Consider the following 14,221-nt stretch of genomic DNA (forward strand, 5'->3'; position numbering starts at 1 on the left):
TACATATCTCCAGATGGACAGACACACTTACACACTTAATTCCATGGGCTTCTGTATTTACTACTTAGAATAAGGTTCAGATTAGGAGATGGTCTGCTTGGTGGTAAATTCTACTGGGCTGAACTATCAAAAATCGATAATTGTTTTTGACCCATAAAAGGCAATTTCTTATGGTTCAACCTAATACATCACCATATTCTAAATTAATGGCTGTTTTTTAGAAGTTACTAATTGGACAAAAGCTCCAATACTGAATTAGACTAAAATTATTATTTGGAAGTATAAGAGAAAGAAAAGTACATGAAAACAGGTATTTATGACAGAACAATTTTTTTTCTTAATTAATTAAAGGCTTTAAACAAAAAAACATAATTCCACACACTGACATTGACTTGGTAGCATGGAAATACTTCAGCCTGGAGAGGCATGTTTGTTCCTGATGAATTTACATATAACAAATTCTCATGACGTTTGATTCCGAAATATATGTATGAATTGACTTGACATGATTATAAACATATGGGCAATTTAAACACTGGTATTAGTTTACATGAGTCAATTCAAGGTCAGTGACTGGAGAACTATATTAAAAAAAATCTGAGATAAAAAATTCTTTAGGAAGCAACCACGTACCTATGTATGGTTGAAGATCAAGGGTTAAAAATCCACTCTTGATGAATACCATTAAGCAAAGGATGTATAACACCCATCACACATCTGTTCCAAAAACAGCATGTTTCCAAAATTATACATGTCTTTACAAATAAACATTACAGCATTAATAACTATAGAGGAACCAAAAGAATGAGTTCCAAAATGTGCTAATTCTCACAAGGCAACCCTGAGCCACATGTTAAGGCATCCGTTTTAATCTTGGGGCTTTAAGAACATCTTCCTTGTTTTAATTGGTTTTATGTCTCCATTTTCATCTTCTTCATAATTGGCACGGTCTCTTTTTTTGGCAAACTTTTTCCCAATTGTCCCCACCAAGGTCTCATATCTGTTAAGATGATATACAGAACAAGTTTAGTTTCAAATAAAAAAGGTAGGAATCAAGACTTGTCAAGAATATCAAACCAAATACGCAACAAAGAATAAGAAAAATCAAAACTTTGATGAAAAGAAACCATCTGATTTAAAATTTATGAACTTCTCTATGAACGATTAAATTCTTCACTGTTTTTTTTTTTTTTGGTTTTGCATTATCCTAAATAAATTGAGATGTATATTTTAGAATATGTATTAGAAGCAGCACTAGAAATAAGCCCTCAATTTGCCAGCCTTTGACAGGTATAAATCCGCCCCAGGCCATGTTAGAAGATGACTAAGCCAAGATGACCTCCTGCTGGGGTATTCCCTTCAAAGGTATGGCAGACCAGTCACCGTGTGGAACGAGTGCACATGTGAGAGCCAGTGAATGCTGGGCTCAGATTATAAAGCTGGTCCAAGGTAACAGTTACCTTCTAGCCATTTCTTCATCTGACACATCGAGCTCCACTGTTTCCTCTTCAACTTCTTCTGCTTTGTTCTTAGCATTCATCTGAAGCATTAATTTCTGAAAAATACAACAATGGGGACTAGCAGGGCTGGAAAAAGCTTCTTAAACGAACTGGTGTCAAACGTATTTGAAGGGAGAGACACAGAAGCCACAGAATCTACACGACTAACCAAAATTTATAAGGGATTCTCTATAATACTTTATTCTACAATATGCTAATAGAAGCCAGCTCTGAATTAAAAAAAATAATAAGACAAAGCTCCACTAGATTAGACTTGCTGTTAATGAGTTTAAATGTATTTTAGATCATAAATTTATTAGTTACTTGTATCTAAAGCAGGCACAGTGCTGACACACTCTAGTGATTGGGGGAAAGAAGAAGTAAACTTTCAGATACCCTTTGAACTTCCCAACTTTGGGCCAAATGGGAGAAACACTACAGTCAAGAGTAATTTTAAATGCAGTTTTTGGTGGTGGTTGGGGAAGGGGAGCAGCAAACTGCTGGAAGAACTGGAAGGCTGGCTCTGGTAGAACTGGGAGACCTTCCTCACCCCTGAACACGCGGGCGGATAACGCACTGACTGCCACATGATGTCCACGTGTCATGGGTCTCTCCTTCATTTCTTTTTCTCACGTTAACCTTTTCTTGATAGTTATCCTCTGACAGACTTAAAAAAAAAAAGTACACTACCTTCTTTATCACTAGAAACACATAGATATTAAAAAGTGTGTTCTAAGTTTACCCTGCTTATAATAAAGTAAGTACTCTCAAGTTGGTATCATTCTTTTTATAAGCAGGTACCTTGAACTTTTCTCACAATTTATGACAGCTCAGATCTGGAAGCCAAACAGTTCAAAACCTTTTCCCAGAGAGAATATATTCAGTGTTACAGAGTGCCAGTAATGAAAGTCATTTTCTAATAACTTCCCACATCAAATCTGGAGGGCCAGATCAACTCCTTTTCCCACTGTATCAGACATACTTTGGAGTCCTTGCCCGCCCAATACCCTAGTCTCTGGGTATCATCCATTCATAATCTTTGCTATCTTTTTTTCCCTTTTACCCCATTGTCCTCTTTGTCTTCCTAATCTAAAGCTTTAAGCAGGCCCAAACAAGGAAATATATTAAAAACGAACACTTTGTGTTGATTCTGTGTAAAGTAAAATTAACACCTTAATGATCATATCCCCTCAAAAAAGGAAAAAAAAGAAAATCAACCTACAATCTTTAAATAAACCCTGGCATTTAGTTTGGTTAACTGTGGTTCCTATAAGCATCCTGAGAGAACTGGTTTTCAACCAGGTTATGATTTTGCTTGCCAAGGGACCTCTGGCAATGTCTGGACACATTTTTGGGGCCCACAGCTGGGGTGTATATATGTATCTAGTGGATAGAGGGCAGAAGCTAGGGACGCTGCTCAACATCCTACAGTGCACAGGAAAGCCCCCACCATAAAGAATAACCTGGCCCCAAACGTCAAGAGTGCCAGGGCTAAGAAACCGTGGCTTCAAGTGACAGTTACAAAACGAAAGCTTTATACCACAAACCTCCATGTGGTTGGTCAAGTACCTGACAGGATGGCTTTCAATATATAAGCCAGAGTTCTAATAATTACTTGTTAAACGAAGGTTTGTGCTTCTCTACAAACCCGAGGCAGGAAAATTAAAATGAACATCTCAGTTATAAGCTGAATATTTCGTTTCCAGACAAACTTTCCAAAGATTCATTTAAAAATCTATTTACAAGCTTGGATTAAAACCTGTCCATTAAAAAGTCAAATTACTCAAATTTTAAGTAACATTTTTTCCACTAGAAAAGATACATTTATAGATGCCAGAAAATAATTTTTTGTAATAGCATCATATGAATAAAATCCTGACATTCCTGCAAAAGAACTGAGGTAAAATTCTAACACTTAACAGTGGCACTGTCCAGGACTGTACACTGCTATATTAAATTATCTACTCAATTCTATCATAAGACTAGACTGCAATGCCTATAATTTCTTTAAATAGCTATGGCAATATTTCAAGCTTCTTATTTTCTATATAATGAGGAGAAATGGTATCTGGTGGAGAAAAACCTAAACCCAATTATTAGCAGAAAGAATTCAATTGCAAAAATCTTAAATGTGAAGCAATTATATTTAATACCTCAACCTCAGGATTAAATCCTCTGAATGACATTCTTCCATAGAGAAGATCTTCACATAACAAGAAACTCTGCTCTTCTATTATGAAACTCCTAGACGAGAAAATAAACCTGTATTAATACCATGACTACTTATAACAAAGCACAGCAAATAAAAGTCAAGATTTCCAATGAAAAATAGATCTTATGGTTCTCAGCGGAATCAAGTAAAAATACAGTAATATTACTAACCTAGGATTAGAAACAAAAACTGATTAATTTGGTCAACAAAAGCATTAGGAGGCAAGAGCAGCAGGGCACCTGAGTTTTCCAAAAGTGAAGCAAAGGTTCCTTGACATTTATACCCCCCACCAAGTTTTTATTAAATCTGCAGAAATTAGTGTCCTAGGTGGCTTTAAAAGAGTGTTTTACTTGGAGCTCTTCGCTATAAATAACAACTGGCCCTGGATGACTTCAGCAGAGAAGTAATTTATTATAAGGATACTGGTATCTCACAGAATCAATGGGAGAGCTGGATGAGCAGAACTGGAGAATGGGCAGAAACAGGGTAGCTAGGTGGTTGACTCCAAACCACACTCATGCTACAAAACCACCCTGGTAAAAATGACACTGCTGCTGAGAGGGCATCCAGGAGGCACTGTTGCCCTGGAAATGTGATGCAAGTGTGAATGTTTCAGTCTCCAAAAGGGATTCTCCCGTGAGTCACCAGTTTATGACCCCAATTCCAGGTAAGCATATCCGACTACAGCCCGGCAATCAACCATAAAGCAAGCCAGGAAAGCAAATACTTAGCCTTTATGGCAGATTGTTCCTTGTCAAGCAATCTTGCCCTGCTTCTTGTCAAGATACGCTCATTCATTCACTCACTCCGCAAACACTTGTTAAACCAAACTGTGTGCCAGGTACTGTTCTAGAGCTGGGGAGACAGCCATTACTGAGAGGCTCTGCTCTCATGGAGGGTATATTCTAGAGGGGGGCCAGATAATAAATAACAGACTTATACAATGGATAAACATGAAGAAGGTTATTCCACTCCTGGCCACAATGGAGCAACTGGTACCAAACCAGGCCTCCGACTGTAACCAATGAATTTAGGCACATGTTCTCCTGAATTTTTTATTCAGCCTCTTCCATAAACTAGGGATTCCCTTTCAACTGGCCAATCTTGTTTCTTGTAAAGTACAGGTGATAAAACATCACCAATGTCCCCAGTAAATCATCTCCCTCAGGAAAGCACCATACATATGCATTTAAGCATTCACTTAAGTCAAGAGGTGGACCCAAAGGCCAGGAAAGGATTCATAGTAGGGCCACTGGCCCCTCAGAGGGTTTTCCCATGGGTTTCTATTGGCCCAAGAACTGTAACAATAATATAAAAAGGAGCATAAGTGCTTTGTTATCTACAGCATAGTTTCAATGATGAGCGACACTAATTCAGTTAGCAAATAAGGGAAATATTCATCTATTTTTGCAGATGAGAAACTACTGCTCAGAAAAAAATAAACAAACTTGCCTAAAGCCACAAATAATATGCACGGCAAAACAGGGCAAAAACTCACTGCTGAGAAACAATTCTCTATGGGTCGCTCTTATTTTAGCACACCTTGTGAGTGAGGCGCTAAATGCCCTTTTGTTCCGAAGTATCTTTTTAAGGATATATGCACAGTGAACAGCTTGGAAAGGCAGAGCTTTGCCTTCATTCTTCCTCTGGAGCAAAGCGCAGACTTGCTTAATGCCCAGTATAATAAAGATAATGCCTCCCTTGGAGCCAAGGGCAAGTCTGTCTGCAGTCTAGTATCAAAGACTCAGGTTTCCCTAAGCTCAGGACTTTGCTGTGATGCAAACCTACTGTGGGTGCCACATCCTCCTCCCTGGGATTAGGGGAAATGATGCCAATGTGATGCTCATGCTGCCTGCTGTACTGTGAGTAATAAAGTCCTCTGTCTCTGACTCAGGAATCTCGTACCTTCCACCAGTATCCATGAAACTGTGGCAGGCTAACTTGTCAGTTTGTTAAGTAGGGTCAATCTCAGACCTCACAGTTCTTGAAGTTCACCAGGCCACAATGCACAAGCACGAGAAGCACAGGAGGCAAAAATACTTTTTAAACAACATCTTATGGCAAAGGAGTAATTAAAATGGCTATACTCACATCCTCTCTACCAGGGCACATCCTTTGCAGAAAAACCATATAGCCACAACACAGCAAAATCTTGGATCTGGTAAATTCTATTCCTAGAAATTTACACCAAGTATTTTATGTCAGGTTCCCTGGAAACAGACTCTGAGACAGAGCTACGTGCAGAAGTTTTACTGGTGAGTGCTGCGTGGCAGATGCCCCTCTATGGAAACGAAGACCGCAAGGCTGGGCTGAGGGAGAAGCTAACTTGCAACGTGGCTATGCCAAGACCTCACCCCCTACCAGGAACTCTAGGAAGCCCTGCAGTTGTTCCAAGCTGAGACAAAGAAGCCAGATCCTCAGCCCCCTACATATCCTGGTCACTGGCTAGGGGTGTCCTATAAGGGGAGGTATGAACACTGAACGGCCCTCACAGTCACTGACTTATAGCCCAGTGCAGCTGAATGGCAACCTCTAGACTCCCAGAGCATATACACCATGGACTCTCCAGTGTCACAGATAGCAGTAACCCTCTGGTATAACTCAGATGACAATACCAAGTAAAGATTCACAGACACAAATGAGCAAAAAGAGTGGGTGAATTTCATAATATTCAAGTATAAGGAAACACATGTACTGCTAATATTTCTTGTGCTTTATGCCGCGCACTGTGGTCACTGCTTCACATACATTATCTCATTTACTTCTCATAATGTAAGTGACAGATACTGTTATCACACCCAATATACAAATGACAGAAGACAGGTTCAATAACTTGTCCAAGATCCCAAGTAAGCAAGTAGCATAGGTGGGCAGCAAACCCAGGTCTGCCTGTCTCCAGAGCCCATGCACTTAACTAACCAATCCATTCTACTGTCTCCTTATTTGGGGTGTTAAAACACACACACCCCAGGGACATACCATCCATTGACCCCTCCAGATCTACTCCCCACTCTCCCCACCCCCCCACCATCAATGCCTTGGGAGGCTGATCTGAATGTAATACATGGAAGGGCTCCTTTGCTGTCTGGAACGGCTGGCTCCCTTCCTATGGGATTACTTGGGCTGGCCATGCCCTCAAGTAAAGGTAGCAGCTCTTGTAAGATGCTCTCTCCACACAGCCTGCCTTTAGATTCAGTAACCATTCCCTCCCCTTGATCCTCCAGGCCTGGAGTGGAAATTATTTCTACTATACAAGCCACCAAGGTGCTGCACTGTCCACAGCGGCTTCCCTACACCTGCTCACACTTTGGTGGTCTCTGTTATACGCTCCTCAAATTACCCAATTTGACAGTGTCATCTCTTCCTGCCAACATCCTAAACTGATAATTCGTTCCTATACATAAATAGGACACTGAATGAGGGCAAAAGGTTATTATTTACTGCTATGGCCTGAATGTTTGTGTCCCCCCCACCCCCAAATTCGTATGTTAAAATCCTAACCCTCAAAGATGATGGTACTAGGAGGTGAGGCCTTTGGAAAGTGCATAAGTCATGAGTGTGGGGTTTCATGAAGGGGTTTAGGGCCTTAGGAAAGAGACCCCACAGAGATCCCTAGCCACTTCCACCAGGTGAGGACACAGCAAGAAGGCGCTGGCTATGAACCAGGAAGAGGGCCATCATCAAAACATGACCATGCTGATATCTTGATCTTAAAATTCCAGCCTCCAGAACTGTGAGAAATAAATTTCTGTTGTTCATGAGCTTCCCAGTCTGTGGTATTTTGTTATAGTACCTGAACAGACTGAGACACCTACCTCCCTAGGAAAGGAATCTAGAGGTCATTTTTCTGGGACTAATATGCTGTGTTGGGGGAAAAAAAAACAATACTGAAAACAGGATACAAACTGTCTTGCTTTTCAATAAAAGTAAGTAACAAAACATGTGGCAAAACTTTGAGCAAGTTTAGCCAAGGCATAAAATTAAATTATAGCTCCTTACCAGTAATGGTCCCTTCCTACCAACCCCTGCTCCCAAATCCATACCATCTTCAGCATCATCTTCTCCTTCCTCACTAACATCTTGCTTCCTCTGAGAAGCAAGAGAAAAGCAAGTTGAGAAGCAAGCAGAGAAAACAAAGTACCTTCCTTCCATCCCTCCTGGTGGGACGTACTTTCTACCTTTAGAGAAGGATGTCTAACCTTCCAGAAAAGATTCAGAAAAAGTCTGCCAAATGAACCATGAAAAACAATGTGTTAAAAAGAAAAAAATAAATTATAAGGTATGGAAAGGAAAGACATAAATGGGCCTGGAGACAATCAGCAGCATCTTCAGTCATTTGACAAAATTTAAATAAAACTGCCATACCACAGAGGTTACCAAGGTAAGAAAAGCATCAAGGAGAAATGATAAATAGCTTCCAGAAGAATTCAGAAGAATTAATTGATGATGTGACCCGTCACTCCTTCATTCAAAATTTATCATGCATCAACCAAGCTTAGAGGTGGAAGAGAAATGATCTAGTGTGTTATCCAGCTTCAGTAACGACTAGCTGGTGACCCTGGCCTAGTTACCCTCCCTTAAGCTTCAGTTTCATCAACTATAAAATGGATGGAATGATAGTAGCCAGCTCTCAAGTTTGCTATGAGGATTAAATAATTAAGAGATGTAAAGTGCTTAGCCCAGTTCCTAGAACACACTATAGACTCAATTCATCTTAGCTAAGATGACTGGTATTAAGAGCAAAAATTTTAAAAAAAGAAAATAAACAAAACATTCTTGACCTGCCTTTACAAAGCTCAGCCTAATGGAGAACTCTGTTACTGAAACAAAACTGGAGAGGCTTGAAGAACACATCTAATGTTCAGAACTTAATATGATACAGAGCACGTTACTGATTCTCATAAAAGGTCTCCAGTTATTACCAGAGACATACAGGCTGGATTCCTTTATTCAATGTAAAAAAAAGAACGATGTTTGTTATAAATGACGGCCGAGGACCAATAAAAATGTATAAATCAAACTAGAACTCTTATAGACTTAAGAATTAAAAAAAAATTTGCAAGGCTAGTTCAAGAAACTGAATAGATACTATTTCATGGGTTTTATGTCATGCAATGATCAATCGCATTTAAAGGGATTTCCCTTTGAATGTCCAAAGTCTCATAAAAAACCTACTCTTTCTCTTTAAGCTCGGGCAAATCCAAGTACCAGTGCTCTTCACTAATGATTTTCTTTTCTTCCTCTTCTAGTTGTTTCTTGGTTTCTGAGTCCAGTCCCCTTTGCATGAACTGTCAAAACGAAACAAAATCAGTGTCAGCAACTATTTTTCCCAACTTCCAGTTGAGGAAAACTCAACCTGCCCTCCCTCATTTCTCTGGGAATCCCGTCTCGTGGGTGGGGGTGGGGTGACCAAGCAGCTTAGCCCTGCCCTTGATGACATCACTTCAGGAGGGAGCCTGCGAGAGCACAGAAAAAGCAACATGTGTACTTCCTTTAGAAGACTTTAAAAGAGCTTTACCACATTTTAGTTTTTCTGATTTAATGAAACAGGCAAAAAACCCCAACTGTATTCAGTAAGTATCACGTTAAATATTTCAGTTTTACATAATAGCCAGTGAGCAAGGGCTAAGACAAAAGACTGATCCACAGAGCAGGACAGGCAGCTTGAGACAGAAAGTGAGGGGGGCACAAAGGAGAGGATGCTCAGTACTATCTGAATGTCTCTCTGACCTGGGAAGCCCATCGGCCTTTGCACCTGCTGACCTGCATTCGTAATGCCCTTCTCAAGTCCTTCCACCTGGCCAACTTCTAGCCCTTCTGACATAGGTAAAGCTACTCCAACTCTGTAAAATTGTCCCTGACAGCTGCAGGCGAAATCAGCATCTCTTTCCTAGAAGCTTCCCATGGCAGCTTCAACTAGTCTCAGGACATTTTAATTTCTTGAGTATCTGTTTTTTCTGAAGACCTTCAGGGCAGGGACTGTGTTTGGATCATCTCCGTCAGTACCAGCACGACGAATGATGCATTGTAAGGGCTCTGTGAACACAGATGGCAGCAAAGCTGTATCTGTAACCCCGCTGCTCTTCACTTACATCTATCCTCTGAAACGCTCAACTCTATGGCTGCCCTTTACTCTAAAATCTGCAGAAACTCAACTCAAAACAGGCCAGTCCTGCTGTTAGTCTCTTCCTAGCACAAACAATAGCTATATTTCCTCAGGAGACAGATGAACAAACCAAGAAGTTAACTGCAGCAAAATGATAAAGTATCAATACGGGAAAAAATAAATTCAGAAAACATCCAGGAGCATCCCAGAAGTTAGGTCTAGGGTTCCACTGGTTTCCATTAATCCCCATTTATTTCCCTTATCCAGGCTCCATATTACTTTCCCCTCTACTCCAGCACTTCCAAAAACACAAGCATTTTTAGGCATAAGGGCTTTACCAATGGCTACAAAAAGAAATGAAAAAACTTGAAAAATGTTCACAAATAAAATACAGTGATAACATCAAGTTCTGATGATGATGTAGAGAAACTGGATCACTCCTACACTGCTGGAGGGAAAGTAAAATGGTATAACCTCTGTGGAAAATAGCTTGACAATTTCTTACACAAGTAAACATACACTTACCATAGAACCCAGCAACTGTCCTCTTGGGCATTTATCCCAGGGAATGAAAACTTACATTCACTCAAAAAGTTATACAAGAATATTCACAGCAGCTCTATATGCAATAGTCCCAAACTGGAAAGAACCAAAATACTCTTCAAGAGGTGAATGGTTAAGTATATGGTACGTCCATAGCATAGAATATTACTCACCAATAAAAAGGAACTACTGATTGACTCAATAACCTAGAAGGATCTCAAGTGAATTACGCTGAGTGAAAAAAGTCAATCTCAAAAGGTTACACATTGTAATGATTACATTTCTACAACATCTTTGAAGTAACACAATTATAGGAATGGGAACAGATCCGTGGTTGTCAGAGGTTAGGCATGATAGAAGGGAGTGGGCGTGGCTACAAAGGGGTCGGTCAAGGGAACTTGGTGGTGACGGAACAATTCTGTATCCTGAATGTGGTAATGGTTACATGAATCTACACATGATAAACACTCTCACATACACCTGCCCCCACACACGAAGGAGTGCAGGTAAAACAGTGAAATCTGAGCAGGCTCTGTGGATTGTACCACTGTCCATTTCCTGGCTTTGCACTGTACTCTAGCAATATAAGACAGGGAGGTGAAGTGGGCACGGCATCTCTCTACATTTTTTGCAACTTCTTGTGAATCTATCATTATTTTAAATAAACATAAAAGAAATGTTTGCAATCTATCTGAAGTGTTTTGTGGTCCTCATCCTTTCACCTCTGTGTCTATAGCCTCACCACAGGAAAGAAGAACTGGCAGTTTCTGTAATGCATACCCTGTACTTCCCACTCCTTCTGCCTCTGCTACTCAACATCATGCTTCAATTTTCTGCCTGGCAAAATATTCCTCTGGGAAGGCCCAGAGCATGTGTCCTTTGGGCCTTCCCTGACTTTTTTGGCCAAGCTCTTCTCAGGTCTGTTCCCATAAAAGAATACCTTTCCCTACTTCTAAGACAGCCTTATGAACACTGGCTCATTATGCTTTTTCTGCGCCTCCCAAAAGACTAAGATTATGAAGAGTAGACCATGTCTTTTGTTCATCTTGTATTACTGGTACTCAGGCATAACTTGGTACCTGAGAAGAACTCAATAAATTTTCTCTGAACGTGAGTCTAGACTTGTCTTATTTTTCCAGACTCCCTTTCTTGGATGGTTCTCTTTAAACCTAGATGCCTCATTTCATCACTTATACTCTTGGTGGCGAAACTCACCAATCCTGCCCAACTGCCCTTTTACCTCCTAATTTTAGTCAGGTAGATATTATTTATGGTATACAAAATACACAAACACACACACAAACATTCTGTACACATGGAAAGGACAGATCATCCTGTGAATATGAATCAAGCAACTCCCCAATTCTCCTGACTCTACAGCATCTAAGAACATACTCTAAAGATAGTGATTTAACTTTACTCACAACTGACGGCCTAGGGCAGGTCTCACAAACTAGTACAGTCCTTAGGCTGGATGTATATTGTTGTGAATAAAGCTTTACTAGAACAAGGTCATATTCATTTGGTTCTGAGCCACAATGGAAGAGCTGAGTAGTTGTAACAGTGGCCGTTTGGCCCACAAGACTAAAGTCTCTTTACAGAAAAAATTCACTAATTTCTGTCTTAAGAGTCCAAAAGAGCTAAAATCACAAGTAAGTACCCTCTCTACAACCATTCCATCATACTGACAGACCTTCCACCTACCTCCTTTACTTTCTACTTCTGGTCAGGATCACCCTCCAGCCCCCAGTAGCTGACCAAGACAGAGGAAGTCGAGTACACTAGAAAACAAATGAGTCAATATTAAATCCTCAGCCCTCTCATTCTTACTCTACAGTTAGCTCTGGCTGAACAGCTACGCTAGATAAGGAAACCTAATGCAGCTGCTCCATTGCTTCTCAAAGGATACCCCACTCTATCTGTATATATTGTGTCTCCTGCTATCCTGCCAGTAAGTTCTTTCTCATCAATGGCTGAAGTTGCTAACCCACATAGAGACCCTGGGTAATTTTTTTCTCTTTCCTTTGCTTCCAATGTCCAGTTGTGTCTTCCCCAATCACTCAAGTAGGGGTGGATAATTTTTTTTAAGTTAACTTCTTCCTTCCTAATTCCAGAGTCAGATAGTTGGTCTGAGCCCTAATTACCCAGCACATCTTCACTTGACTTATTCCAAGAGCTAAAACAACTGCTAAAATCTTTTCAGTGTCTGCTTTGCCAATCCACTTCTCTGAAGCTTACATGATGTTACAAACCATAAGCAAAAACAAAAACTCTGTTCAGTAAAGATTCAAATTTTGCTAATATGCTTGAAAGAAGTACTTTAGAAATGATAAATAATGCTATGATTTACCCTGCACCCTCACTCTCCCTATTCATCCCGAGTTACACCCTAGCTCAACTCCACTCATGTCTTGCACATGCAACGTTTACTCTCCAGTCTTTCAAAACGTTATTCATGCCTTGCTTCCTTTCACTGGAAATTCCATTATTCTGTAAACATGACAGCTAACAGTCTGCATCTATGAGCGGTGTTCAGCGACAAGCAGTACAGATAGTAATTAAGAGCAAGGGCTTTGAAGCCAGACTGACTGAGTTTAAGTCCTGCCAATACTCTTTATTAGCTGTGTAACTTTGGGCAAGTTACCTACTTCTTGTTTCAGGTGCCTCAGCTGTAAGAGAGGGATAATAATCGTGCCCACCTCAAAAGGTTATTACGTGGATTTCACACGTTATAATATGCAAAGCACTGAATGTCTACCACATAGCATGTTTGCCACTACTATTAAGTTTTAAGGTTTGAGTCTTTCTCTTGTTTTAATTCCTGTATTAATTTCATACACCCTTGTCTTCCCCCACACAACTCCGAAATTATTTGGTTAAACTGATTCAATTTCAAATCTGAAAATCACTTTTCTTTCAAGTTGGGTGACATAATTCACTTTCACCTCAACTCTTAAAATTCTCTCCATTCCCACCATCACCTGAAACCCCTCACCCAGATCATCAGTTCTAGCTGGTCGTTTAGGACTGCAGTTTGGTCCCTTGTCGGGTCTTTCTTTCACCAATGTATTCTCCACTGGACAGTTAAAGTAACGGTGAAAAGTAAAAAGCACAGCTAATGATACTTTCCCCGGTGCTCAACTGCTTCCCAATGCTCACAAGATAAAGAAAAAAATCCTTAACCTGGCCTAAAATTCCTTGCATCTTGTGATTACTGTCTCCTTTTCCAGGCCCATTTCTTGCTACTTGCTTTCCAGACATACTGAATGACCTCTAGTTCTTGGAAATAACGGATTTTGGGGGTTTTACCTCTCAGAGTTCTGAACTCGCTTTCCCCACAGTCTATGCCGCTATGCACCCAACCCTCCCTCCTACCCTCCAGTCTCTACTAGACGCCGCTTTCCTCAGAAGCCCAAGTTCCAGGGGCTTCCGGCGACTCTAGCATCACTGCACTTAGTACACTGCATTCTAATTGCCTGCTTAGGCGTCTCTCCTATCCGGCCGCGGGCTTTAAAAGAGAATCCGACGGATTTCTAATCCGGTTCCCAGTGCCTAACGCAGAGCAGGCGCTAAGTGAATGAATGACCGCGAGAGCTGGAGGTCCTCCGGGGCCTCTCGAATGCCCCCATACGCCCGCCGCCTCGGCTCTAACCACGTCTGGAAGACCGGGTACTCCCGCCGCCCGACCCGCATCCCTCGCGTCCCCGCACCTTCATGCGCAGCAGGTTCTTGGACAACTTACTTTTGCGCTCGGCCGCCATACTGATCACCCCAGCCGCCGCGCTCCGCCACTAGGTCCGCCGCGCCTGCGCAGTGCTGCGTGCGCGTCGGCGCCGTCTACGTACATCACGTCGTCCCGCC

General features: G+C 41.0%; 1 protein-coding gene across 3 annotated transcripts; it reads right to left on the minus strand.

Moving 5' to 3' along the window:
- Positions 1 to 297: 297 nt before the first annotated feature.
- LOC309621764 (M-phase phosphoprotein 6-like) lies at positions 298 to 14,173 on the minus strand. 3 transcript variants are annotated; one of them, XM_082409110.1, is made up of 6 exons: positions 14,071 to 14,173; positions 8,887 to 8,999; positions 7,711 to 7,800; positions 3,653 to 3,743; positions 1,461 to 1,555; positions 298 to 1,000 (listed from the first exon to the last, which is right to left on the minus strand). In XM_082409110.1, exons 1-6 carry the CDS (start codon positions 14,119 to 14,121, stop codon positions 868 to 870), a joined length of 573 nt encoding a protein of 190 aa, XP_082265236.1. In that variant the 5' UTR covers positions 14,122 to 14,173; the 3' UTR covers positions 298 to 867. The 3 variants fall into 3 exon arrangements, with proteins under 3 accessions (XP_082265236.1, XP_082265238.1, XP_082265237.1); XM_082409112.1 differs by lacking the exon at positions 7,711 to 7,800 and adding an exon at positions 12,065 to 12,141 and having other exon boundaries at positions 14,071 to 14,160; XM_082409111.1 differs by lacking the exon at positions 7,711 to 7,800.
- Between the last annotated feature and the right edge of the window lie 48 nt (positions 14,174 to 14,221).

Source organism: Balaenoptera borealis, assembly GCF_965194805.1.
Source record: "Balaenoptera borealis genome assembly, contig: HAP1_SCAFFOLD_960, whole genome shotgun sequence".
NCBI lineage: Eukaryota > Metazoa > Chordata > Mammalia > Artiodactyla > Balaenopteridae > Balaenoptera > Balaenoptera borealis.